Here is a 27,420-nt window from a genome sequence, read left to right as displayed (position 1 = left end):
ACCCAGGAGACCTGCTCGGCCCCCACTCCCCTCCCTGCCCACCCGGCTCTGTGCCCACCATTTCCAGGCCAGTGTTTGCAGACAGGGCCCCTGCAGCTTCCTACTCCAAGGAGGCCCCTCCTGGGACAGCCTCCCGCTGCCTCTTCACAGCGGGAGGGGATGGGGGCACTGCCGCCCTCACAAGGCCCTGGACCGGGAGCGGGAGAGGCACCCCTCCGGGGCATGGGCCCGCGCCATCCTGAGGAACTGCAGCTGGCCGGGCCATGGTGGGCCTTGGAGCCCGCTACCCTGGGGCTGGGGACGGTGGCCATGGCAGGAGTCCAGGATGGGCCGGCCCGTGGACACACCCCCAAGCTGAGACAGAAGGACAAGCAGAGCTTGGGCGCGGCCCGGCAGCCAGAGTGGTGCAGAGGAACACCGCCGGCGGGGGCGGGCGCGTCTGCCAAGAGGCACCGAGTGGTGACGGCTGTGCGAGGGTCGGCATCTGTGTCCGTGTGTGCAAGCCTGTGCGTGTGCCGTGTGTGTGCACAAGCACATCGGTGTGTGTGTGTCCATATGTCTGTGTGTGCATGTCTCAGCGTGTGTCTGCGTGCCCACGACTTGTCCACGAGCATGCAGGTGTGTCTGTGTGTGAGCGCCCATGTGCACGTGCCTATGTGTGCCTGTGACTGTGCGTGCGTGTGTGTGTGTACCTGTGTATCTGTGTAGGTCTCTGTGTGTCCACGTGTGCATGTGTCCATGTCTTTGTGTGTGTGCCATGTCCATCACATATGTGTCTGTGTCACGTGCATCCATGTCTCTGTCCATGTGCGTGCCTGCCTGTGTGTCCGTGCCTGTGTGTCCGCGCACACACGTGTCTCTCTGTGTGCGTGCCCACATGCATGTGTGTCTCTGCGTGTATGTATGTGGCTGTGTGCGTGCATGCGCATGCACGTGTTGCACACCCGTGTGCCCCCGGTGTGGCTGAAGAAGCAGCTAGAGGAGCAGTGAGTATAGGCTTGGCTTGCTGTGAGCATTCTGCAAGGGGCACCAGGGCTTCCAGGGCTGGGTCGGAGGCCCGTGCAGAGGCGGGGGCGAGGGCGGTGGGGGAGGGCGGTCTGCTGGGCGGGGGCAGCACAGCCATGGCCCCTGCGGGGAGAGCACCGCTCACTCACAACCAGCGTCTTTTGAACGGATCTTTTTATTTCTAATTTTTATAAAATGCAACATCTCACCCACTGACATGGTTAGTTTGCACGCACGCATGCACACACACAGCGACGGTCACCCAGGGGCTCTGGCCCCGGCCTGAGTGGGCGGCCGGGTGGTCAGTAGCAGGTGCTGGCCGTGTCGGACATGACCAGTGACACGTTGTACAGGGTGGGTTTACCGGTGGACTTGTCCACGGTCCTCTCGGTCACCATGTGGGGCAGGGCCTCGTGGCCCACGACGCAGGTGTAGGTCTCCCCGCTGTTCCAGTCCTCTTCGCTCACCGTCAGGATGCTGTACACGAAGTAGGCGCCAGGGACCTGGGGCTCGGGCGCCGGGGCACTGGTCACGTACTTGTCGGAGGACATGGGCTGCCCCTTCTGCAGCCACTGCACGAACACGTCCGCGGGCGAGAAGCCCTTCACCAGGCAGGTGACGGAGGCGGACTCCCGCAGGCTCAGCTGTTCCCGTGTTGGTGGCAGCACGTACACGGACGGCATGTGCTTGGCGACCTCTGTGGGGGAGACACGGTGGTGAGATCGGGTCGTGGGCGAGAGGGATCCATCCTGGACGACGGGGAGCGCAGGGGTTCTCCTGGTCCCGCCTCGTTGTCCTCAGACCCCAGAAGCTGTGGGAGAGCCCGGGGCGGAGGGAAGGAGGCCAGTGCAGGCTCACCTGTGGGCCTGGAGATGTCGCGCTTCAGTGGCGAGGGCAGGTCTGTGTGGGTCACCGTGCACGTGAACCTTTCTCCAGACTCCCATTCCTCTACGCAGACAGAGGCCTCACCCACGGCGCTGAATGTGCCATTGGCGTGGCTCTCGGAGACGTTGGTGTGGGTCTGCAGGGCCTCGCCATTCTGGCGGGTCCAGGAGATGCTCAGGCTGTCATAGGTGGTCAGGTCTGTGACCAGGCAGGAAAGCTTGGCTGACTTGGTGAGGAAGATGCCAGCGAAAGACGGGGGGATGGTGAAGATCCTGACGTGGGAGGGCAGGGCTGGAGGTGGGAAGAGAGTTGGTTGGAGTGAAATCAGGCGGAGGAACAGTGCGGCCCAAAGAGCAGGCGCCGAGCTGTCTGCGTCCCTCGTGAGCCCAGGGTCCCCCCAGCTGCCCCGCACACAGCCCCTCCCTGCCCTGGGCCGCTCTGAGAAGCCAAGGCTCAGGACGCTGCTGGCACGTCGGGAGCGGTGTATGCAGACCTGTGTGAGGGTCCCCACCCAGCCCGGGGGCTGCACTCACGGGAGCCGCACACAGAGGACACGTTCTTCTGGACGGTCCCCTCTCTGTGGTCCACCTCACAGGTGAACACGCTCTGGCTGAGCCACTCGCTCTCCGTGATGGTCAGCATGCTGTAGGTCCTGAAGGTCACGGATGAGGACTGTACAGTCTCCACTGGGCCTTCGCTGATGCCAGACACCACCCGCTTTCCGTCACGAAACCAGGAAAAGGAGATCTGCTTGGGTCTGAAGTCTGTGGCCTGGCAGATGAGCCTGGACGTGCGCTGGGGGTTGCCGGAGAAAGCGTCTCGGGGGGGCATGAAGACGACCACGTTGGGTGGCATGCCAGGTACCAGACCTGCAGAGAAGGACAAGGTGTCAGCTGCGCCTGGCCTGACCCCACCCCCGGCCGCGGGAGGAGCCCGGCTCACCTGGGACAGGCACTGACAGGTCGCCGTTGGGGTGCTTGACGCTGCACAGCAGGTGCTCTTCGGAGCCCTGGGGGATGCTTGAGAAAGGCAGGAGCACCTGGGAGGAGGCCGCGTACTTGCCCTCCCGCAGGACGGCCGGGAAGCTGTGGATGTTCAGGCTGCTGATGCTGGTGCTGTTACTGTAGCTCCAGGAGAAGCTGATGGAGCTGGGCAAGAAGTCCCGGGCCAGGCAGCCCAGGGCCACCAGGTTCTCATCAGACTGGGAGTTCACGCAGGAGACCAGGGGGAAGAGAATCGGGGCAGATGGGCTCCCTGAGGACCCGAGAGGAGGACAAAAGAGAAAGGGGGCGTGAGAAGTGTCTCTCGTGCCCTGCCGGTAGGTCGGGTGTTCGGGCGACCCGCCTTCCCTCTGGGACAGTGGAGCCGGCGCGGCCTCACTGCCCCTGGCTCAGCCACACTGGGCCCAGGCTGGGGGTCTGGGGTCGGAGGGAGGGTCTGAAGGTCATCGGTGAGGATGATGCAGACTCAACTCCACTGGTCCTCAGCACAAGCAGGTCACTGAGGTCGGCCCAGAGCAGCCAGGACGGCCCAGCGTGACTCCCAGGGCTCAGCTGAGGTTAAACCCTCCCAAAGCAGCTCGTCCAAGTCGAGCCAGCCCAGCCAGTCCACTTCTGCGGGACCCATCTCAGTCCCCCTTGGTTAGCCCAGCCCCGCTCAGCCCAGTTCAGTGCAGTTCAACCCAGCTCAACCCAGTTCAGCCCAGCTCAGCCCATCCAGCTCAGCTCAGCTCAGCCCGGCTCAGCCCATCTCAGCCCAGCTCAGCCCAGCTCAGCCCCGTTCAGCCCAGTTCAGTGCAAATCAACCCAGCTCAACCCATTTCAGCCCAGCTCAGCTCATCCAGTTCAGCCTGGATCAGCTCGGCTCAGCCCATCCAGCTAAGCCCCAATCGGCCCAGCTCAGCCCGGCTCAGCCCATCTCAGCCCATCCAGCTTAGCCCAGCTCAGCCCAGCTCAGCCCAGCTCAGCCCAGCCCAGCTCAGCTCAGCCCAGACGAGCTCAGCCCAGCTCAGCCCAGCTCAGCTCAGCTCAGCCCAGCTCAGCCCAGACCAGCTCAGCCCAGCTCAGCCCAGCTCAGCTCAGCTCAGCCCAGCTCAGCTCAGCTCAGCTCAGCTCAACCCAGCTTAGGCCAGCTCAGCACAGCTCAGCACAGCCCAGCTCAGCTCAGCCCAGCTCAGCCCAGCTCAGGCCAGCTCAGCACAGCTCAGCACAGCCCAGCTCAGCTCAGCCCAGCTCAGCCCAGCTCAGCCCAGCTCAGCCCCGTTCAGCCCAGTTCAGTGCAAATCAACCCAGCTCAACCCATTTCAGCCCAGCTCAGCTCATCCAGTTCAGCCTGGATCAGCTCAGCTCAGCCCATCCAGCTAAGCCCCGATCGGCCCAGCTCAGCCCGGCTCAGCCCATCTCAGCCCATCCAGCTTAGCCCAGCTCAGCCCAGCTCAGCCCAGCCCAGCTCAGCTCAGCCCAGACGAGCTCAGCCCAGCTCAGCCCAGACCAGCTCAGCCCAGCTCAGCCCAGCTCAGCTCAGCTCAGCCCAGCTCAGCTCAGCTCAGCTCAGCTCAGCCCAGCTTAGGCCAGCTCAGCACAGCTCAGCACAGCCCAGCTCAGCTCAGCCCAGCTCAGCCCAGCTCAGGCCAGCTCAGCACAGCTCAGCACAGCCCAGCTCAGCTCAGCCCAGCTCAGCCCAGCTCGGCACAGCCCAGCTCAGCACAGCCCAGCTCAGCACAGGCCAGCTCAGCCCAGCTCAGCCCAGCTCAGCACAGCTCAGCACAGCCCAGCTCAGCTCAGCCCAGCTCAGCCCAGCCCAGCTCAGCCCAGCTCAGCCCAGCCCAGCTCAGCCCAGCTTAGCACAGCTCAGCACAGCCCAGCTCAGCCCAGCTCAGCCCAGCTTAGCACAGCCCAGCTCAGCCCAGCTCAACTCAGCCCAGCTCAGCCCAGCTCAGCACAGCCCAGCTCAGCTCAGCTCAGCTCAGCTCAGCCCAGCCCAGCCCAGCCCAGCTCAGCCCAGCTCAGCCCAGCCCAGCTCAGCCCAGCTCAGCCCAGCCCAGCTCAGCCCAGCTCAGCCCAGCTCAGCCCAGCTCAGCACAGCCCAGCTCAGCCCAGCTCAACTCAGCCCAGCTCAGCCCAGCCCAGCCCAGCCCAGCTCAGCTCAGCTCAGCTCAGCCCAGCTCAGCTCAGCCCAGCCCAGCTCAGTCCAGCTCAGCACAGCCCAGGCCAGCTCAGCCCAGCTCAGCCCAGCTTAGCTCAGCCCAGCCCAGCCCAGCTCAGCTCAGCCCAGCACAGCCCAGCTCAGCCCAGCTCAGCCCAGCCCAGCTCAGCTCAGCCCAGCCCAGCTCAGCTCAGCCCAGCTCAGCCCAGCTCAGCTCAGCTCAGCATAGCCCAGCTCAGCACAGCTCAGCACAGCCCACCCCAGCTCAGCTCAGCTCAGCTCAGCCCAGCTCAGCCCAGCTCAACCCAGCTCAGCTCAGCCCAGACCAGCTCACCCCAGCTCAGCCCAGCCCAGACCAGCTCAGCCCAGCTCAGCCCAGCTCGGCTCAGCCCGGCTCAGCCTGGCTCAGCCCAGCTCAGCACAGCCCAGCTCAGCCCAGCTCAGCCCAGCCCAACTCAGCTCAGCCCAGCTCAGCTCAGCCCAGCCCAGCTCAGCTCAGCCCAGCACAGCCCAGCTCAGCCCAGCTCAGCCCAGCCCAGCTCAGCTCAGCCCAGCCCAGCTCAGCTCAGCCCAGCTCAGCCCAGCTCAGCTCAGCTCAGCATAGCCCAGCTCAGCACAGCTCAGCACAGCCCACCCCAGCTCAGCTCAGCTCAGCTCAGCCCAGCTCAGCCCAGCTCAACCCAGCTCAGCTCAGCCCAGACCAGCTCACCCCAGCTCAGCCCAGCCCAGACCAGCTCAGCCCAGCTCAGCCCAGCTCGGCTCAGCCCGGCTCAGCCTGGCTCAGCCCAGCTCAGCACAGCCCAGCTCAGCCCAGCTCAGCCCAGCCCAACTCAGCTCAGCCCAGCTCAGCTCAGCCCAGCCCAGCTCAGCTCACCTCAGCCCAGCTCAGCTCAGCCCAGTTCAGCCCCACTAAGCCCGGCTCAGCTCAGTCCAATCCAGCTCAGCTCAGAAAGCCCGGTTCAGTCCGGTTTTGTCCAGCTCAGCTCAGGCCTGCTATGGGCAGCCCAGGGTAGCCCTGCACAGCCCTGAAAGCCCAGTGGTTCTAGCCAGAAAGCACCAGACCCACTTGCCTCGGCTAAGGCACCCGGTCCAGGAATCCCGCACAGCTGGGCTGGGCCCGGGGTCAGGTCCCTTTGTGCCCCTTGCTCTCTCCTCTCCCCGGAGTCCCTGCCCTCCCCTTCCCACTGGGCACCCGATTCCTCCGTGCCTGCCCCGGGCCCGGCCGGCTTCGGCTCCCAGCAGTGTCAGCCACCACCTTCCTCGGCTCCCTGGGATAATGCTTGCTGGCGACTTTACACTCCCTAAAGCATCTTGCAAGAGCCTAGGCGCATTTGCCCTCATCAGAAGGACGGTCCCAGCCTCTCTGGAATGGGCAGCGTGGCTTCTCCGGGGAGAGGAGAGCCTCGGGGACGCTTCCCTCGGCGCCTTGGCCTTCCCGGGCACGTGCCCGTGGCCCCAGTTCCTCTCACTCCCGAGTCTCAAATGAGTCCGACTTGACAAAATCCCCTCCAGGAAAAATCCTCATTAACAATGACGGGAAACGCATTTTTTGTGAATTGCCGCGCACAGCTGTGCTCTTTATCCCAAAGCTCTGCGGAGGCTGCTTTCCAGTGCACAGCAACGATCTAAAACCCAGAGGCGCCTTTCCCGCTTAAGCGAGGACACGGTAAGGGGTGCCCTGGTGTGTGAAGCACCCGGGCCCACACAGGCAGTAGTCAAAGACTGATTCCCCTTCGAGCGAAAACAAAACCGTTTCATACAGATTTCCCGGAGCAGCACATCCGGCAGCGCTGGCAGCCTTCCTCTTACCTTTCCAGGCTCCCGGTCACGGGCAAGTCCCGGGGGGTCTTTGGCCTGGAAGAATTCCTCCAAATCCCTTAAAAACGGCTGATTCACCACTAGCCCACTGGCCGGTGGCAGAAGCCAGGACTGCCATCCCCTGCTCCGGGTGGTCCCAGGAGACCCCCAGCCACGGCGGGCCTGGAGGCACCCGCTCTCGGACCCTCCACGGGAGCTCCTTCCACTAAGATGCTGGCTGGGCCGATGACTCAGAACAGAGACGGCCCTTCCAAAGCGTCCTGAGTCCTTCCGGACTCACACCCGCCTGCGTCTCCTCAATCCGCCAACCAACATGGTGAACTGAAATACTTCATGACGAACGCCCACATTTCACCTAAAATCTGTCCTGAGCTGGGTACCTGCAAAGTGGTCTTGAAAAATACTGAAAGGAGGGCAACCGTATCAGAATACCAGAGTGTTTCTTAGTCACGAAGAGAAAATCGACCGGCTAAAGACCGTGGGCACACTCATAGTGAAAACAGTGCTTCAGGGCATCGGAGGATGGTTTGGGATTAATTACCTTGAAGGAATACCCCATTAGAACATTATACGAATGCACTGATAAAATGCACCTAAGACTATTTACTTTCTTAAATATTTACTTTGAAAAGGAACATAAACGAGCAGTCGATAAGCTAAAACTGAAATAGATTCAAATAGTGAAAAGGGGAACCTTCTAGTTTCTGTCAACATCTTTGCCTTAATTTAGAAATGCAAATTTTCCAGGTGTTGTTGCGTTCAGTGGAACATTTTCAGTTCTGTGGGCCGCGCAACACCCTCACCAAACCACACCTTGGTGGCCATGAGCTAAAAATGCACCAACTGTGTTTTCTTGCTTCCTGAAATAGACTCTCGGCTCATCTGCTTCCTGCCACCTGCTGCAGGGGGCCAGCCCCACACGCGGCCATCTTGACTAACTCAGCACCACCAATTAATTAAAAAAATAAGCCGAATTTATTGTTGCCAAAACTCAGCCTTGAAACAGGGCAGGGGGCCGACAGTACCGAGTTACTACTCCTCGGCCAAACTTGCACCCCTATCAACTCCCCAAAGACAGGATTCACAGTTGTTAATTGAATGATAAAATTTAAAATACATTAACAGTCTCTCACTAAAGTCACAATTTTCCTGATCATCAGGACCCCCTTGAAGCATATCCTGCCTTTTAGTATTTTGTAAGCGTGCCTCTTACGATGAACATGTATCTTTCTCTTAGCAAGTGTCCCCACAAAGCCCGGTACCTGTAACCTCCCGAGGCTCTTCCTTTCGGGGGGCTGGGGCACCCCGCTCTCACCAAGATCGGGACACTACACGTCCATCCTCACCCAGACAATTCTAATCCTAACCAATAAAGAATTTGAATTACAATCTAGCGCAGAGCACACCTCATATCTGAAGAGGATATTTCACTATGCCTTCCACATGTGGCATTCCTGTGGTTCTAGAAACACAATCATCAAGGCACAGTCCTCAACTGACTCTATGATTGTAGCAGCCAAATTATCTCTTGCCATAGACCAAACTGTCCTGCCGCCGAGGGGGTCCTGGGACTCCCCCACAGGTGGCCCTTCCCGCCTGCAGCCGCCTCTTGAATGCCGGCAGTATTCCAATTTTTGAAAGACATCAGAAAATCCAGAGGCTCTGAAATCCCTAGGGCGCCTGGTCCTGGTCCCCTCCTGGCCAGTCTGCCCAGTCCCCCGGTGGACACAGACACGTCCTGAGGACCAGACGGCGATGCCCAGAAACCCCAGAGACAGGAGCAGAAAATAAAGGCCCTGGAGGGGCCATTCTTACCTGAGGAGACGGTGACATCGATCCCTTGGCCCCAGGCGTCTATACCGCAGTAATCACTGTGGTGGGATCTCCAGCTTCACCTCACAAAAACCTCGGGGGCCCGGCATGGCCCCATGGCGCCCGGGGAGCCGACGGTCCGAGTCACTTATCCGGAGGGCCCCGGAACCCTCTGATGGCCCTGCCCCCTCCAGGCTGACCCGGAGACGCCACATCCCAGCCTGGCGCCCAGAAGCCAGACCACTGCCCGCCTAGGCTGCCTGACCATGAATCACGAATCCTTAACTCAAACTCAGAAGTCCAATCAACATCAAACAGCCAGCCGCCTGCCCCAGAAAGCTGACGGAAGCCCCTGGTGACGCGGTGATGCTCGAATCAAATGGCCAGACCAGCCAAAGGAGCTGCCTTGGCTGTCCCTGCACTGCGGCGTCCTTGGGGCAGGGAGGTCCATCTCTGGGCCCCTTTTATGGGGACCCTCTCCCTGGCTCCCTTTCCGGTCCTCCAAAGTGCCCCGCGCCTCTGACATTGAGACCCTGACACCACGGGTCTCCCCAAGTGCGGTGGAAGTGTGGAGGGGCTGAGGACTCACCTGAGGAGACGGTGACCAGGAGCCCCTGGCCCCAGGGGTCATACCAGTTGTCACACTGTGACAACTATGCCGGGACCCCGAGCAATAACTGGTGGCCGGCCAAGACCGCCGGGCCACCTCGCACAGCACCTACTGTGGCCGGCAGGGCTGGGGACCTTGGGAGCCCAGAGCCCCCGGGTGGCTGAGACCCCCAGGGAAAGCTCTGGCTGCAGAGCCCATCCAGAGAGGGCGTCTGGAACCTCTGCTCCCCGCTGGGGTGAGCCTGGGCCCCCTCAGCCCTCTTTCCGAGCCCCCCATCTAGACCTGAGACCCAGACAGCCTCGTTTTCCCCCCAAATGCAGCAAAAAAGTCTCAGAGAAAGTGAGGCAGGAGGGCTGGTGAGGACTCACCTGAGGAGACGGTGACCAGGAGCCCCTGGCCCCAGGTAACCAGTTGTCACAATGCCATGGGCCCCGTTGGGAGGTGTACAAAAACCCAAGCCCCTGGCAGCCTCCTGGTCCCACCCGAAGCCCTACCCCCAGGTCTCTGCGGCCCCGGGCGCAGAACCCGCTCCGTCCAGACTGTTCCACCAGCAGAGGTCCCATTTCCGCAGGACGGGGAGGCAGATGGCCTCAGGAGCAGCCTCCCCCCGGGGACCCCCGAGTGTCCCACACAGGCCAAGGACTCTCTGGAGGTTTTCCCCTGGCCCAGGACAGAGGAGGCAGAGAGCCATCTCACCCGAGGAGATGGTGGCCTGGGTGCCCTGGCCCCAAGCGCTGAAGCGGTTCTGGTCGCCCTGACGCACACAGGCCCCGGCCCTGGGGAAGCTCTGCTCAGGGCTCCTCCCTCCCAGCCGCCCCTGTCCCAGGGCCTCTTGGCCCAGCTCCCAGCTGGCTCACCTCCAGGGGCTCTGTCAGCTCCCAGGCCTGGTCCCGAATGGGACCACAGGCAGTGGTGGCGCAGCCACAGACCCCAGGGACCTGGCCCACGGCTCAGGCGGAGCAGCCGTGGGGGACCCTCACCCGAGGAGACGGTGACCAGGGTCCCCTGGCCCCAGAGGTCAAAGTTAGCATATAGGCACAGTGAGCTGGCCCCGTGCTGGGGGGCCCAGAGACCTGCACCCAGGCTCCCCAGGGAGCCCCCAGGAGCTGGAAGGTCTGCTCCCTGCTTGAAGAGACCGCCCAGCCCCTGCCCCTGCAAGCACCCTCCCGCCAGAACCCCGTGGTCTGGGACTGGACATCCTCCAGACCCCTGACTTGCTTTGCTCCCACGAGGTCACGTTTTCCCTTTGGCCTTCTGTGCAGCCTGCTGCTCGGAGGCTCAGGGCCGCCCAGCCCTCCTCAATTCCCAGCTGGGCTCCCCTCAACCCAGTACCCCTTCCCCAGGCCTCAGGGACCCAGTCCCTTGCCTGGAACGTGTCCCATCTCGTGCCCTCCTGGAAAGTCCCTTCACCTTCCCAGGTGGCACATGTGACACTCCTTCTTCGGGCTCCCTACCCGCCCCCCTTGTGCACCCAACTGTGAGCCCTCAGGGCGAGGACCCAGCTGCCCTGGGGCCTCTCTGCCCAGGGGTTTTGTAAAGTTGTCAGTCACCATGGCCCCAGCTAGCACTGTGGTTCCTGGCTCGGCCAGAGCCCCAAGGCGGGCAGCGGGCGAGGTGGAGCTGGGACAGGTCAGCCACAGGGCCCACGGGAGACCCCTGCCCACCAGTCCCCACACTCATTCCTGGGCTGGTTACAGATTATTTGCCGCTCTGCTAATAATCCTGCAAGTGTTGAAGGCTGCCTGCGTGGTTTCCTTTTTCTTTTAGAAATGAGAGCATATTCAAGGCTGTCTCGCGCCCACCTGCACTGGACCTAGGTTCTCAGGTGGAGAAAGCCCTGCCATGGCAGTGGGCGGGGTCCTGGGCCGTTGCTGACCGCAAGGTGGCTGGCTCCTGCCGGCGTGCCCTGGGGGGTCTGTCAGGGTCTCTCTGGTCGCAGCTGTGGCGCTGGCAGCAGCCCCTTTGTTAGCACTGTGAGGACTTTCGCTGCCCTCTGTGGTAACGGGGCTCCAGGGGGGCTGGGGCTGTGCTGATGCTGGACCACTGTGTGCCCACACGGTCGGATCCCTGCCATGTCCCATGGCTGCTGGTCCTCGGGGAGGGTCTCAGCTCTTTTGATGGCCCTGGCTGGAGGGAGGGTGCGAGGGGAGGGGCATGATGGTCTAAAGGAGTGGATTCCCCCTCCCAGAGCTGCGTGAACCCTGGGGGGCCCCAGGGGAGGGGAAGAGGAGGCCTGCACTCAGCAGCGTTGAACCTGGGGCTGGGGTGCCAGGACCCACAGGTGTGCCAAGTGTGGGCCCTCACGGAGGGGAGATGCTCACAGGTGCCCAGAGGCCAGGTGTAAGTGTGGTGGGCGTGCTCGCCCATGGACCACTGCCAGGGGTGGACAGAAGGGCACAGACATGGCTGGGGACTGGGAGGGGGTGATGATGCCCTGGAGGCTTGCTGTGGGAGGCGTCAGTGGATAGCATGTGGGGAAGTCTGTGTGTGTGTGTGTGTGTGAGTCCAGCTGACCCCAAGACCCAGAGGCTGGGCCCTGTGCCTGGAGGAGAATGGCAGGTGGTTGGATGTAGCCTGATTTAAAGGTGGCCTGTGTGCTCAGCAAAGAGGCTGAAGGATGGGGAGCCTTTTTGAGAGTCTCTCCCTGTGCTCCAGGGCCTCTGATCTCCCTTTAAGGAAATGGGGGGTGGGGCTGTGCCAGGCCCTCCAGGAAATGTCTGCTCTGGCCTTCCAGCCATCTGGTTTTTTGCCTGGGGGAGGGGAGGTGCCCACCGTGCCCTGCCAGCCCCTCTCCTCCAGCCCCGTGTCTCAGGCCCCACCCAGCCCGGGCCCTGTCTCTTCAGCACAGCAGAGGATCAGCCAGTCTGCAATATCGTGTACCCTGTGGAGAGTGCAGCTCTGCCCTTGGGGGCTGGCATGTCCCCTTGGCCCCCAGGTGTGGCAGGATCTGGCTTCGGCAGAGCTTTTTGAGCCCTTCAGAGAAAGGCTGCCCCGGCCCCCCTTCCTGGCAATGGTGTGCAGAACTTGGGTCAGGGCAGCAGTGGTGGGTCTGGAGCCTGCAGGCCACATGGCTGGCTGTGCTCATGCCCAGGCTGGGCTCCTGCTATAGCATCCCATGGCCAAGTCCTGGGATGCCGCTCCTGCCCCCACCCACTTCAAGCATGTGCCAGAGAAAGGACATGTGTGTTACAAGTGTGTGCCCCAGCGAGTGCCAGGTGAGGCGTCTGGGTCTCTGTAATGCGGTGGCCAGAACTGGGCCCATTGGCCATGCTGAGTCAGTCTCCCAGCTTCTGCCCACAGCTGTGTCCCATAAGGTGCCCCCACCCCACTCTGGAGCAGGTGGCTGGGAAGGTATCTCCCAGGACAGCCGGGCTGGCATCTCCCAGGACAGCTGGGCTGTCCTGAGCAGGAGTTGCAGTCAAGCTGAGGACTGGACCCCTGAGGCCAGGGTGCCCTGGTCACTCAGCTGCCTCATTAGAGTCAGGACACATCCATGCAATTACCTCAGTAAATAGCCAGTGAGCTACAGATGGCTCCTGGCCTTGATGTCCGCGACGGGAGGCAGGTGGGAACAACATTCCCTGTGCTCCTTGAACTTCTGGATCACAGTGTCCAGGAGATGGAGAAGTCAGAGATGACATGTGCTTGGGTGATCGGAGGCCTTGCTTAAGGGCGGGGGCTGCGGCTGGGCCCAGGGCTCTCCATGGCCCTGCAGCCTTGGTGAGCTAATCCCACTCCAGGGTCCTGTTTTCCTAGAGCTGGCACTGTGGTAGACCAGATGGCCAGAATGCGGGTGCACTTTGGCAAGTGAGGAGGACCTTCCTCATGTTTGTGCGGGGAGTGCTTTGTATCTGAGATTCGGCTTCTGACGGCCTCCACCCTTGGGGAACTGGTCTCTGGACATTTTGCTCCAGAAGGAAGGTCCTTATGGGCAAAAACACGAGAGGAAAAAGTGCTTGGTGCTTCATTGATCAGTTCAGAAGGCATACAAGGGCACGCGGTTGCTTCAGCCAACAAATCAAGAGTTGCAAGACGTTACCAAAGGGAAAAGAAACAGGCGGATTTCCCTGGCGGTCCAGTGGTTAAGACTTCACCTTCCAATGTGAAGGGGGTGCGTGTTTGATCCCTGGTTGGGGAGCTAAGATCCCACATGCCTCACGGCCAAAAGAACAAACATAAAACAGAAGCAACATTATAACAAATTCAATAAAGACTTTAAACATTGTCCACATAAAAGAAACATCTTAAAAAAAAGGAAAAGAAACAGGAATTACCTCTTTTAATACCCAAGGACATGAGCAAAAAAGGGAAAAAACCAGAGAAAAAGGTAACAACTTACAAAAATTTTTTAGTAAGTGTGGGGGGACACCAACACATGCTATAAATTTCAAAAGGCAGTAGTCAAAAAATGAACAAAAGATTCTAGTGCCTGCTGGCCTGTTCCCCCCTCCACCCCTACAACCCAGAAGAGGCAGTGGGGGGCGTGGTTAAAGTTTTGAGAAGTCTCCTAAGTTCCCCCACGGTCCTGGGAGGAGGACACTGACTGGGAGTGTCACCACACTCTACGGGAAGGACACCTCCAGCTACAGGGGACAGCAGGCCTGATCTTCAACAGGACAACCAAAGCTGGCTGGCCTCCCCACAGAACGAGGAGCTGGGGTGGGAACTTGCTCAGTGCTGAGGACACGGGGGTGGCGGGCTGTGTCTCTGAGGATGTCTTGGCCGTTCCCTCATGACTGCAGAGTTGCTGCCATGGTTAGAAGCATGAAGGGCTCCCACAGCACCTGCGGCAGGAAGGAAGGGCAGGAACAAATGCACTCTCATTGCAGCCTGGCCTTTTATGCAAGAAGAGAAGCCCCGGCTGCTCCCACACCTCCATGTCAAGAACGATGCTGCGTCCACAGCCTCCCCTGACTGTGCAGTCCCTGCACCCGGGAACACCCTCCTCTGGGAGATCTGGGGAGGTTGAGCTGCTCTACGAGCACTTCATTTTAGCCTCTTCTTTCTGCCTGGCACAGGCTGGTTGCCCCTGGGAGCTGCCACAGGAAAGGGGGTGAGCAACGTCCGTGGGTTTTCAGTGATGGGCGCAGGAGCTCCTGGGGTTCAGATCCTGATGGCAGCATGCCTTTGACAGAGGGACATGCCTGTCCCTTCAGTACAGTGACCTGGATCTTCAACAAAGTCTCAGGGATCATGACACCCCCTTCACCCCTCCTTTGCCCTAAGGTTACAGTACATCAGGTCAAGGTCAGTGCTTGGCCAACAGTCCCCAGAGGGGGCATCCATAGCCTTAGGTGGGGCCAAGGGTGTCAGGCAATCCCCCTCACCATACGGGACAGGGAGGGTGCCCGACAGCTGGCCCGTCATCGCTGTGTGCATTTGCTTGCATGCGTTTGTTGGCACTGCCAAGCCTTATGCATGTTTGCGGCAGTTCGCCAGCTTTTCTCCTTAGGGCTTTCTTGACTTGGAGTTTGAGGTTCTTTCCTGCCATGAACTCCTTCCACATTGTTCCCACAGACCCCTGCCGTCGTAAATTTCCAGCTGAAGGTGAAAGGAAGGGAGAAGAGCACATCGCCCTTGGAATTCTTGGAAGGCTCCCAATGACCGTTGGTTCTGGCACCCACACTGTGCTGGAGAAAGTGGCTTTTCTGTGGATGAGGTCTAGGGATGAACAGAACCAGGAAACATGGCTCCCTCAGATTCCAGAACAGGAAGAGCCCCCTCTGAAGACCTGATGATGTGCTGGCCTTCATATCCAAATGCGCCGCCCCCTCCATCACTGACTCACTGCAGTTAGCCCACATACGGTGAGTTGCTTTTCTGCTGGTGGTGCTGCATCTGCTCTGAGCCACACCAATTCCCTGCAGCCCCTGCAGTGTGTGGACCCGACCCACTCCTCTTGCAGCAGGAAGGATCAGGACTTCTGTGTCTGCAGAGTCACAGTCAACTCCGGGTCCACATTTACTACAGCCTTCCCCTGGAAAACTCACATAAATGCCCTGAGACTTGAGTTCCCTCGTCTATAAAAAGATGGATAACAAAGAGGGAATCAAGATGGTGGAGTAGAAGAATGTGGAGCTCACCTCCTCCTACAGATACATCAAAACCACCTACATATGGAACAATTCTCACAGAACACTTTACTGAGCACTGGAAGAAGACCTCAGACACATGAAAGGACAAGAAAGACCTCCACATAACCGGGTAGAATAAAAGAAGAGAAAAAAAGAGGAAGCGGGATGTGACCTGCACCCCTGGGAAGGAGCTGTAAAAGAGGAAAGGTTCCCACACCCTGGGAAGACCCCTCACCAGTGAGATCAGCTGGCAGGTAGTGGGGGGTGCTTCAGAGGTTTGGAGGAGAGTGCAGCAACTGGTTTGTGGCAGGCAGAACAGAGGGAGACCTGTACAGACAGAACTTGCCATTGCTCTGAGTGTCCCAGTCTGAGACGTACTTCTGTTGGTATAGGCAGGGGCTGGATGCTGAAGGTTAGGCTTCGGAGGTCAGACCTGGGGAGAGGACTGGTGTTGGCTGTGTGGAGACAGCCTGAGGGGGCTGGAGTGTGGTACGGCTGCAACCAGGGTGTATGCGGAAGAAGACTGGGTCTGCCATAGAAGCTAAGTACCATTGTTAAGTGGGACGTGAAGGGAAGAGTGGGGCGGGATATTCCATAGCAGCCTCTTTCTCCATGCACTAGACAGGACGCCACCTCAGTGGGCTCCAGGAGTGTGTGCCAACAGGTTGCCCCCTCACAGAGGTGAACCCCAGGGGCTGCATGATGTAGGAAGCAGGGCTGAAACCTCTTCCCGTGGCTGTGTGAGCTGTGACTTTACCACCACCACCAGCTTTGTAAACTCAGTGCCTGTAGGCAGACAACAGGTGTTCCCACGGCTGGGGTGGGTCTGGCCTTAGCAGCTGTGGGCTTTGTGGGCACATGCACACGGGGGCTGGGCCGGGTCTGGGTCTGAGCTGCCTCCATAACACTCACAGTGGGTCCAGGTGCATGACCACTGTGGTCCTGGGACCTGACTTCAGTGGATCTGTGCTGGTGACCTTATGAAAACAATGCCTAAGCGACCCCAGGGCTGATTGCTGGCATCCCCACAGTTGAGGTGGGGCCAAGGGCAGTGCCAGCAACAGTGTACTTTGTGAGCCATCACAACAGGTGACAGGTGACACCACAGAGCACACTACTGGTGGACAGCTCCAGTGGAGAAATACTCAGCGGCTCCTCTCGCAGTGGGCACACTCCAATACCTCCTACCTTAGACTGCAGCTCAGAAACAGATCTTGGGGCTTCTACTCCAACAACTAGGGAGAAGGCCCTTCCCCCAACAGGGCTGGGACAACCACAGAGAAAAAACAGGAAGCCCTGCTCAACATCCAGTGCAGGCTTTGGTCACCACAACACCAGTCACTCTTCCTATCAAGGAGAAAATAGCCAACACTCACTGAGGAAAGAGGTGGCAGGTATCCACACTAAAAACAGCCCTTGTACCAAAAAATATTAAGCCCACACAAGCTACACAGAGACGCCCCCACATATATAGCCCTCCAAGACTACAGTAGATAATTGTTTCTCCTAAACTCACAGAGTAAGAGAAATATAAGGCAAATGAAGCAGAGGAACCACTCTCAGGTAAAAGACCAAGAGAATTCCCTTGGAGGAACAAACAATGAAACAGACTTCTTCAGTCTAACAGACACCAAGTTCAAAAAGTCAGCAATGAAAATACTGAAGGAATTAAGAAAGGCTATTGACAGAAATGCAGATTACTGTAAAAAGGAACTAGAAACTAAAAGGTGAAGCCAAGAAAAATTAGAAAATTCATTTGCTGAGATGAAAGTTGAGCTCAAAGCAAGGAAGAGCAGAATGAATAATGCAGAAGAAAGAATAAGTGACCTGGAGGACAGAATAGTGGAAATTACCCAACCAAATCAGCAGACAGAAAGCCAAATGAAAATAATGAAAGCAATATAAGAGACATATGGGATAATGTAAGCAGGCCAATCTACACATAATAGGGATTACAGAAGGAGAAGAAAGAGAAAAGGGGATTGAAGTTGTATTTGAAGAAATTATGGTTGAAAACTTCCCAAACCTAAAGAAGGAAACAGACTTCCAGATACAGGATGCACAGAGGGTTCCAAACAAGATGAAAACAAACAGACCTACACCAAGATATAATTAAAATGACAAAAGTTAAAGATACAGAGATGATTCTAAGGCAGTAAGAGAAGAACAAAGAGTTAATTATGAGGGAACCCCCATGAGGCTATCAGCTGATTTCTCTACAGAAACACTGCAGGCCAGAAGGGAGTGGCAAGTTATATTCAAAGTTCTGAAAGGGAAAAACCTGCAACCTAAGATACTCTACCCAACAAGATTATTTAGAATAGAAAGAGAGGTAAAGTATTTCCCAGACAAGGAAAAACTAAAAGAATACAGCAATACTAATCCTATCCTAAAAGAAATATTGAAAGACCTTCTCTAAATAGAAAAGAAGTAAGAAGCTATAGGAAAGAGAAAAATCACAATTGGAAAGCAAATTATTTAAGCAAGTATACAGATTAAAAAATCAAAAAATTTTTGTGAAAGCAATGATAACCACAATGAACAGCAAAATGATAAGTATGAAAATGTAAAAGAGGACATCAAAATCATAAAATATGGGGCTTCCCTGGTGGCGCAGTGGTTGAGAGTCTGCCTGCTGATGCAGGGGACATGGGTTCATGCCCTGGTCCAGGAAGATCCCACATGCCGTGGAGCGGCTGGGCCCGTGAGCCATGGCTGCTGAACCTGCGCGTCTGGAGACTGTGCTCTGCAATGGGAGAGGCCACAACAGTGAGAGGCCCGCGTACCGCAAAAAAACAAAACAAAACAAAACAAAAACCATAAAATATGGAGGAGGAGAGTAAGAAAATGCAGATTTTTTTTTAAAAGAAGTTGTTTGAGCCTACATAAATATCAGTCTAAAGAAAGTAGATATAAGAAGGGGTTAACATATTTAAAAAACAGGGCAACCACAAGTCAAAACCATACAGTAGGTTCACAAAAACCAAAAAGAAGAGAACACAAGCATAATATAAAGGGAAATCATTAAACCACAAAAGGGAAGACAAAAAGAAAAAAAAGGAACAAAGAAGAAATATAGAATCAACTGGAAAATGAAGTTTAAAATGGCCATAAATACATATCTATCAAAAATAACCTTAAATGTCGATGGATTAACTGCTCCAATCAAAATACATAGAGTGGCAGATTGGATTACAAAACCAAAATCCAACAATATGCTGTCTACCAGAGACCCACTTTAGGGCAAAGGACACACATAGATTGAAAGAGAAGGATGGAAAATGATATTTCATGCAAAAGGAAATGACAAGAAAGTGGGGATTGCAATACTCATATCAGACAAAATCGACTTTAAAACATAGGCCATAAAGAAAGATAAAGAAGGACACTATATAATGATAAAAGGATCAATACAAGAAGAGGATATTACACTCATCAACATATATGCACCTAATATAAGAGCACCTAAATACATAAAACAAATGCTAACAGACATAAAGGGAGAAATCAATGGGAACAGAATAATAGTAGGAGAATTTAACACCCTACTCACATCAATGGACAGATCTTCTAGACAGAGAATCAATAAAGCAACAGAGATCCAAAATGATACAATAAAACTGTTAGACTTAATTAATATTATCAGGACATTACATCCAGAAAAACCAGAATAAACATTCTTTTCAAGCGCATGTGGAACATTCTTTAGGATTGATCATATACTAGGGCACAAAACAAGGCTCAACAAATTTAAGAGTATAGAAATTATTTCATGCATCTTCTCTGACCACAGCAGCATGAAACTAGAAATCAATGACAGGAAAAGAAATGAGAAAAAAAAATGATTATGTGGAAACAAAACAACAAGTTACTAAAAAACCAGTGGGTCAACAATGAAATCAAAGAGGAAATTGAAAGATACCTTGAGACAAATGCAATGAAAGCAGAGGCATACAAAATCTATGGGATGCAGAAAAAGCAGTTCTTAAAGAGAAGTTTAGAGCGATACAGACCTTCTTCAATAAACAAGTAAAGCCTCAAATAAACAACCTAACTTACCACCTAAGAGAATTAGAAAAAGAAGAACAAACAAACCATATACGACAAACCCACAGCCAACATCGTTCACAACGGTGAAAAGCTGAAACCATTTCCTCTAAGATCAGGAAGAAGACAAGGTTGTCCACTCTCACCACTATTATTCAACATAGTTTTGGAAGTTTTTTTTTTTTTTTTTTTTTTTTGCTGAATGCGGGCCTCTCACTGTTGTGGCCTCTCCTGCTGTGGAGCACAGGCTCCGGACGCACAGGCTCAGCGGCCATGGCTAATGGGCCCAGCTGCTCTGTGGCATGTGGGATCTTCCCGGACCGGGGCACAAACCTGTGTCCCCTGCATCAGCAGGCGGACCCTCAACCACTGCACCACCAGGGAAGCCCAGTTTTGGAAGTTTTAACCACAGCAATCAGAGACGAAAAAGAAATAAAAGGAATCCGAATCAGAAAAGAAGAAGTAAAATTGTCACTGTTTGCAGATGTCATGATGCTATATATATAGAATCCTAAAGATGCTACCAGAAAACTACTAGAACTAATCAATGAATTTGGCAAAGTAGCAGGATACAAAATTAATGCACAGAAATCTCTTGCATTCCTATACACTAATGATGAAAAACCTGAAAGAGAAATTAAGGAAACACTCCCGTTTACCATTGCAACAAAAAGAATAAAATACCTAGGAATAAACATACCTAAGGAGACAAAAGACCTGTATGCAGAAAACTATAAGGCACTGATGAAAGAAATGAAAGATGGTAGAAACAGATGGAGAGATATACCATGTTCTCGGATTGGCAGAATCAACATTGTGAAAATGACTATACTATCCAAAGCAATCTACAGATTCAATGCAATCCCTATCAAACTACCACTGGCATTTTTCACAGAACTAGAACAAAAACTTTCACAATTTGTATGGAAACACAAAAGACCCCGAATAGCCAAAGCAATCTTGAGAAAGAAAAACGGAGCTGGAGGAATCAGGCTCCCTGACCTCAGACTATACTACAAAGCTACAGTAATCAAGACAGTATGGTACCGGCACAAAAACAGAAATACAGATCAATGGAACACTATAGAAAACCCAGAGATAAACCCACACACCTATGGTCACCTTACCTTTGATAAAGGAGGCAAGAATATACAATTGAGAAAAGACAGCCTCAATAAGTGGTGCTGGGAAAACTGGACAGCTACATGTGAAAGAATGAAATTAGAACCCTCCCTAACACCATATTCAAAAATACACTTAAAATGGATTAAATACCTAAATGTAAGGCCAGACACTATAAAACTCTTAGAGGAAAACATAAGCAGAACACTTTATGACATAAATCACAGCAAGATCCTTTTTGACCCACCTCCTAGAGAAATGGAAATAAAAACAAAAATAAACAAATGGGACCTAATGAAACTTAAAAGATTTTGCACAGTAAAGGAAACCATAAACAACACAAAAAGGCAACCCTCAGAGTGGGAGAAAATATTTGCAAATGAAGCAACTGACACAGGATTAATCTCCAAAATTTACAAGCAGCTCATGCAGCTCAATATAAAAAAAAAACTCAACCCAATCCATAAATGGGCAGAAGACCTGAATAGACATTTCTCCAAAGAAGATATACAGATTGCCAACAAACACATGAAAGAATACTCAATATCACTATCATTAGAGAAATACAAATCAAAACTACAATGAGGTATCACCTCACTCTGGTCAGAATGGCCATCATCAAAAAATCTAGAAACAATAAATGCTGGAGAGGGTGTGGAGAAAAAAGTACCCTCTTGCACTGTTGGTGGGAATGTAAATTGATACAGCCACTATGGAGAACAGTATGGATGTTCCTTTGAAAACTAAAAATAGAACTACCATATGACACAGCAATCCCACTACTGGGCATATATCCTGAGAAAACCATAATTCAAATAGAGTCATGTACCACAATGTTCATTGCAGCCCTACTTACAATACCCAGGACATGGAAGCAAACTATGTGTCCATTGACAGATGAATGGATAAAGAAGATGTGGCACATATATACAGTGGAATATTTCTCAGCCATAAAAATAAATGAAATTGAGTTATTTGAAGTGGTGTGGATGGACCTAGAGTCTGTCATACGGAGTGAAGTAAATCTGAAAGAGAAAAACAAATATCGTCTGCTAACACATATGTATGGAATCTAAAAAAAAAGTTTCTCAAGAACCCAGGGGAAGGACAGGAATAAAGACGCAGGTGTAGGGAATGGACTTGAGGACATGGGTAGTGGGAAGGGTAAGCTGAGGCAAAGTGAGAGAGTGGCAGTGACATATATAGACTACCAAATGTAAAATAGATAGCTAGTGGGAAGTAGCCACATAGCACAGGGGGATCAGCTCGGTGCTTTGTGACCACCTAGAGGGGTGGGATAGGGAGGGTGGGAGGGAGATGCAAGAAGGAGGGGATATATGTGTATGTATAGCTGATTCAATTTGTTATACAGCAGAAACTAACATAAAAATGTAAAGAAATTATACTCCAATAAAGATGTTAAAAAAAAGGAATGAAAGAGGAGAAATCACTACTGATACTGCAGAAATACAAAAAACCAGAAGAGAATACTATGAAAAATTATATGCCAAGAAATTGGACAACGTAGAAAAAATGGACAATTTTCTAGAAACATATGACCTACCAAAACTGAATCAAGAAGAAATAGATAATTTGAACACACCAATTACTAGATTTGAAATAGAATTGCTAATTAAAAAAAAAAAAAACTCCCTACAAACAAAAGTCCAGGACCAGATGGCTTCACAGGTGAATTTTACCAAACACACAAAGAAGAAATTATACCAATTCTTCTCAATCTCTTTCAAAAAATTGAATAGGAGGGAACACTCCCAAAGTCATTGATACCAAAACCAGATGAAGACACTACATAAAAAGACAATTAGAGGCCAATATCTTTGATGAATAAGGATGCAAAAATTCTTAACAAAATATTAGCAAACCAAATCCAGCAACACATAAAAAAGAGCATACACCACAACCAAGTGGGATTCATCCCAAGTTCACAAGGATGGCTCAACACACACAAATCAATTAATGTAATACACCACATCAACAAAAGAAATGACAAAACCACATGATCATCTCAATAGACGCAGAAAAAGCATTTGATAAAATTCAACATCCATTCATGACAAACAATTTTACAGAAGTGGGTATAGAGGGAACACATCTCAACGTAATAAAAGCTATCTATGACAAAACCACAGCCAATATAATACTCAACGGTGAAAAGCTAAAAGCCTTCCCACTAAAATATGGAATGAGACAAGGGTGCCCACTCTCACCACTTCTCTTCAACATAGTATTGGAAGTCCTAGCTACAGCAATCAAATAAGAAAAATTAATAAAATGTATCCAAATTTGGAAGGGAAGAGGAAAAATTGTCATTATATGCAGATGACATAATATTATATATAGAAAACCCTAAAGACTCCACACAAAAACTACTAGAACTCATAACGAAATCAGCAAAGTAGCAGGATACAAGATTAACATATAGAAGTTGCCTGCATTTCTTTATGCTAACAATGAAATATTAGAAAGGGAATGTAAAAAAAACCAATACCTTTAAAAATCACATCCAAAAAAATAAAATACTTAGGAATAAATCCGACCAAGGAGGTGAAAGACTTATATGCTGAGAACTATAAAACATTAATAAAGGAAATTAAGATGAGTCAAAGAAATGGAAAGTAATCACACGCTCTTGTATTGGAAGAATTAATATTGTTCAAATGGCCATATTAACAAAAGCAATCTACAGATTTAATGGGATCCCTATCAAATTACCCATGACATTTTTCACAGAACTAGAACCAATAATCGTAAAATTTATATGGAAGCATAAAAGACTCAGAATTGCCAAATCAGTCCTGAGGAAAAAGAACAAAGCAGGAGGCATAACCCTTCCAGACTTCAGACAATATTACAAAGCTACAGTAATCAAAACAGCATGGTATTGGCACAAAAATAAACATATGGATCAAAGGAACAGGATAAAGAGCCCAGAAATAAACTCACACACCTATGGTCAATTAGTCTTTGACAAAGGAGGCAAGAATATATAATTGGAAAAAAGACAGTCTCTTCAGCAAGTGGTGCTGTGAAAGCTGGACAGCTGCATGTAAATCAATGAAATTAGAATACACCCTTACACCATACACAAAGATAAACTTAAAGTGATTTAAAGACTTAAACATAAGACATGACACCATAAAACTCCTAGAAGAGAACACAGGCAAAACATTCTCTGACATAAATTGTACAAATGTTTTCTTAGGTCAGTCTCCCAAGATAAGAGAAATAAAAGCAAAAATAAACAAATGGGACCTAATAAAACTTACAAGCTTTTGCACAGCAAAGGAAACCGTAAACAAAACGAAAAGACAACATACAGACTGGGAGAAAATATTTGCAAATGATATGATTGAGAAGGGCTTAATTTCCAAAATATAGAAACAGCCCATACAATTCAACAACCAAAAAAACAAAGAACAGAATCAAAATATGGGCAGAAGGCCTAAACAGACATTTCTCCAAAGAAGGTATACAGATGGCCAACAGGCGCATGAAAAGATGCTCAACATCGGTAATTATTAGGGAAATGCAAATCAAAACTACAATGAGATCCTACCTCACACCAGTCTGAATGGCCATCATTAAAAAGTCTACAAATAGCAAATGCTGGAGAGGGTGTGGAGAAAAGGGGATCCTCCTACACTGTTGGTGGGAATGTAAGTTGGTGCAGCCACTATGGAAAACAGTATAGATGTTCCTCAAAAAACCTAAAATAGAGTTACCATATTATCCAGCAATCCCACTCCTGGTAATATATCCAGACAAAACTATAGTCCAAAAGGTACATGCACCCCTATGTTCATAGCAGCACTATTCACAGTAACCAAGACATGGAAGCAACCTAAATGTCCATCGACAGATGAATGGATAAAGAAGATGTAGTACACGTATACTCTGGAATATTACTCAGTCATCAAAAAGAACGAAATAATGCCTTTGCAGCTACATGGATGGACTAAGAGATTATCATACTAAGTGAAATAAGTCAGAAAGAGAAAGACAAATACCATACAATATTACTTATATGTGGAATCTAAAATATGACACAAATCAACTAATCTACAAAACAGAAACAGACTCACAGACATAGAGAAGGACTTGTGGTTGCCAAGGGGGAGGGCAGGTGGGGGAGGGATGGAGTGGGAGTTTGGGATTTGCAGATGCAAGCCAGTATAATAGAATGGATAAACAACAAGGTCCTACTGTAGAGCACAGGGAACTATATTCAGTATCCTGTGATAAACCAAACTGGAAAAGAATGTGAAAAAGAATGTATATCTATGTATAACTGAATCACTTCGCTGTTCAGCAGAAATTAACACAACGTTATAAATCAACTATATATTTTAAAAAAGACAGATAACAGTGTCCTGCTTTCCAGAATCTTGTGGAATTAAAAGTGGAAGCGAAAGACCTGGTACAAAAGCGGGGGTGCTTCTGACAGATTTCCTCTCCTGAGAGGCAGGAGGTGATCCAAGGAGTGTCACCTGCCCAGGACATGGAGCGTTCCATTTTATCACAGAGAAAACAGCCGAAGTTTCCTGGCATTCATTTACTCAAGTCTTCCAACTTTTCTCATTTTTTGTGGCATGCTCATGTGCTATCAGAGTTGGGTTTTGTTTGATGGTCCAGTTTGAATGTCTCTTCCTTTTCATAGGCGTGTTAGGACCACTCACATGTACTGATAAGACAGAAGGATATGTTTGGTGTCAATCCTGTTTTACCATTTTATGCCATGCTTTCTATTTGTATTTTTTAAAGATTTATTTATTATTTATTTGTTTTATGTATTTCTGGCTGCATTGGGTCTTAGTTGCGGCACCCAGGATCTTTGTTGAGGCATGTGGGATCTTTTGTTGCGGTGTGCGGGCTTCTCTCTAGTTGTGGCTTGCGGGTTTTCTCTTCTCTAGTTGTGGCGCGTGGGCTGTAGTTGAGGCGCACAAGCTCAGTAGTTGTGGCACATGGGCCCCGTTGCCCGGCGGCTTGTGGGAACCTAGTTCCCTGACCAGGGATTGAACCCTCATCCCCTGCACTGTAAGGTGGCTTCTCTACCACTGGACCTCCAGGGAAGTCCCCATGCTTTCTCTTTGTAAATTTTCCAAAGCAGCTGTGCGCTTCAAGTTGTCTTTCTTTGCTGCTGTGTGTGCAGCGGCCACCTCCCTGGTGTCCTCTGCGCTGCTTCCTCAGATGGCACGCACGGGTCTGTGCCCAACAAATGTGACATGTGAGTGGGTGGGCTCCTCTTCGTCCCTTTTCCCCATCCCTCCCACCATGTGGGTCCAATCTGCGAGGCCACGTTCTCAGTGCGTGTTTACACCGCCTCACGTGCTTGGCTGCTAGCCCATGGTTTCGCTTTACTGATGTTTGAGGCCTGGCTCTTAGCAGTGAGGCAACAATTCACAAGACCTCTAACGCCCACGTTCCTTTCCCTTCTCCCAGTTCTTGACAGCTGTGGACCTTCTGCCTTGTCAGAGCGTTACACCGTTTCCTTTCTGCTCTACTTCAGAGTTAAACTGCACTGGGTACCCACTGCAGGTCCTTTGGCCCCAGCTTCTCTGGGCATCTTTGGTGGCCGAAGTTTTTCCACTGGTGGCTGCACCATGTAGGGGTCATGGAAACCTACTGAGATGTAACTGACTTACAACACTGTGGAAAGTTTAAGGACCACACGTGTGGATTCAAGACATTTACATGTTTGCAAAATGAGGCCACCGTAGTCTTAGCTAACACCTCTATCACCTCACATAATTATGTGCAATAAAATTCAGATTTTATGGCGAGACAAGAAAACTTTGAACATAAAAACGCTTCTCTGCCCTTTGGCCTCCTCACTTCCCGCACCGTGCGTTGCGTGTCTGCGTTAGGCGTCGACCAGACCTCCCCCTCCCCCATCAGCAGGAATACCTGCTCAACCGTGAAGAGGAACTTTCTCCTAGCGTCGACAAGACAACTCCCCAAATAGTCACATTCCTTCTTGATCTTGTAAGGGGTCACATGACTCACCAGGATGCCGCTTAGATCTGGATTATGTAAACTGTCAATAATACGTCATCTGACGTACAGCCTTCTGTCTCAACAAATTGTAGAACTGTGCCTTGACTTCTAATGGGCAGAACAGTTCTCAGAGCTTTCTGAGATGCTCTTCCTGGGTTATAATCCTTGAATTTGGCTCGAATAAAAATTTCCACTTCTTTCTCAGATTGACTAATTAATTTTTCCTCCACAATTTTCATTGCTATTTTTTGTGGTGGGAACAATCTCTTAGCAACCCTCAAAACTATAACACATCATTGTTGTCTATAATCTCTACGCTGGGTATTAAATCTCCTGGATTTACTCACCTACTGGTTGCAAGTTTGTACCTTAAATAACATCTCCCCATTTCCCCCACCCCCAAGTCCCTGGCAACCACCTTTCTACTCTCTGTTTTTACAAATTTGGTTTTTAAAATGCCACGTATTGGTGAGATCATACAGTATTTGTCGTTCTCTGTCTGACTCGTCTCACTCAGCATAATGTCTGCAAGGTCCATCCATGTTGTCACGAATGGCAGGACGTCCTTCTTTCTTGCAGCTGAATAGTATTCCATTGCACACACATGCCACCGCTTCCGTATCATTCATCTGCTGCTGGATGTGTTGTGGGTTGTGTCCACATCTTCAGGGGTCTTTATGCTTGGAGGACAGACCAGCATATATGAACTCCTAGACGCCCCCTCCCCTGAGTATCCTTCAGGCGCTGTTCACGGCTCAATGGTGCTGAATGTGGCTGCTGAGAAATCCAGGACCAGCCAGTCTTCTCTCTTATGGATGATTTGGTCGTTTTGAATGCTGCCTAAATTAATTCTTTCCAATTCTCTCCATCCTGAAGTAAGGTAATACT

At 51.9% G+C, this 27,420-nt stretch overlaps 1 gene segment (V, D, J or C); it reads right to left on the bottom strand.

Moving 5' to 3' along the window:
• LOC137225841 (immunoglobulin heavy constant mu-like) overlaps positions 1-27,420 on the bottom strand; it is a 132,688-nt gene that overhangs the window by 1,267 nt on the left and 104,001 nt on the right. The window contains 5 exon segments of the C gene segment in view: positions 1,370-1,702; positions 1,864-2,181; positions 2,424-2,759; positions 2,833-3,144; positions 8,668-8,721. Coding sequence covers positions 1,370-1,702; positions 1,864-2,181; positions 2,424-2,759; positions 2,833-3,144; positions 8,668-8,721 — 1,353 coding nt within the window.

Source organism: Pseudorca crassidens, chromosome 1, assembly GCF_039906515.1.
Source record: "Pseudorca crassidens isolate mPseCra1 chromosome 1, mPseCra1.hap1, whole genome shotgun sequence".
Taxonomy (NCBI): Eukaryota; Metazoa; Chordata; class Mammalia; order Artiodactyla; family Delphinidae; genus Pseudorca; species Pseudorca crassidens.
Note: the sequence above shows the minus strand (reverse complement) of the source record. Positions and strands in the feature narration are given on the sequence as shown.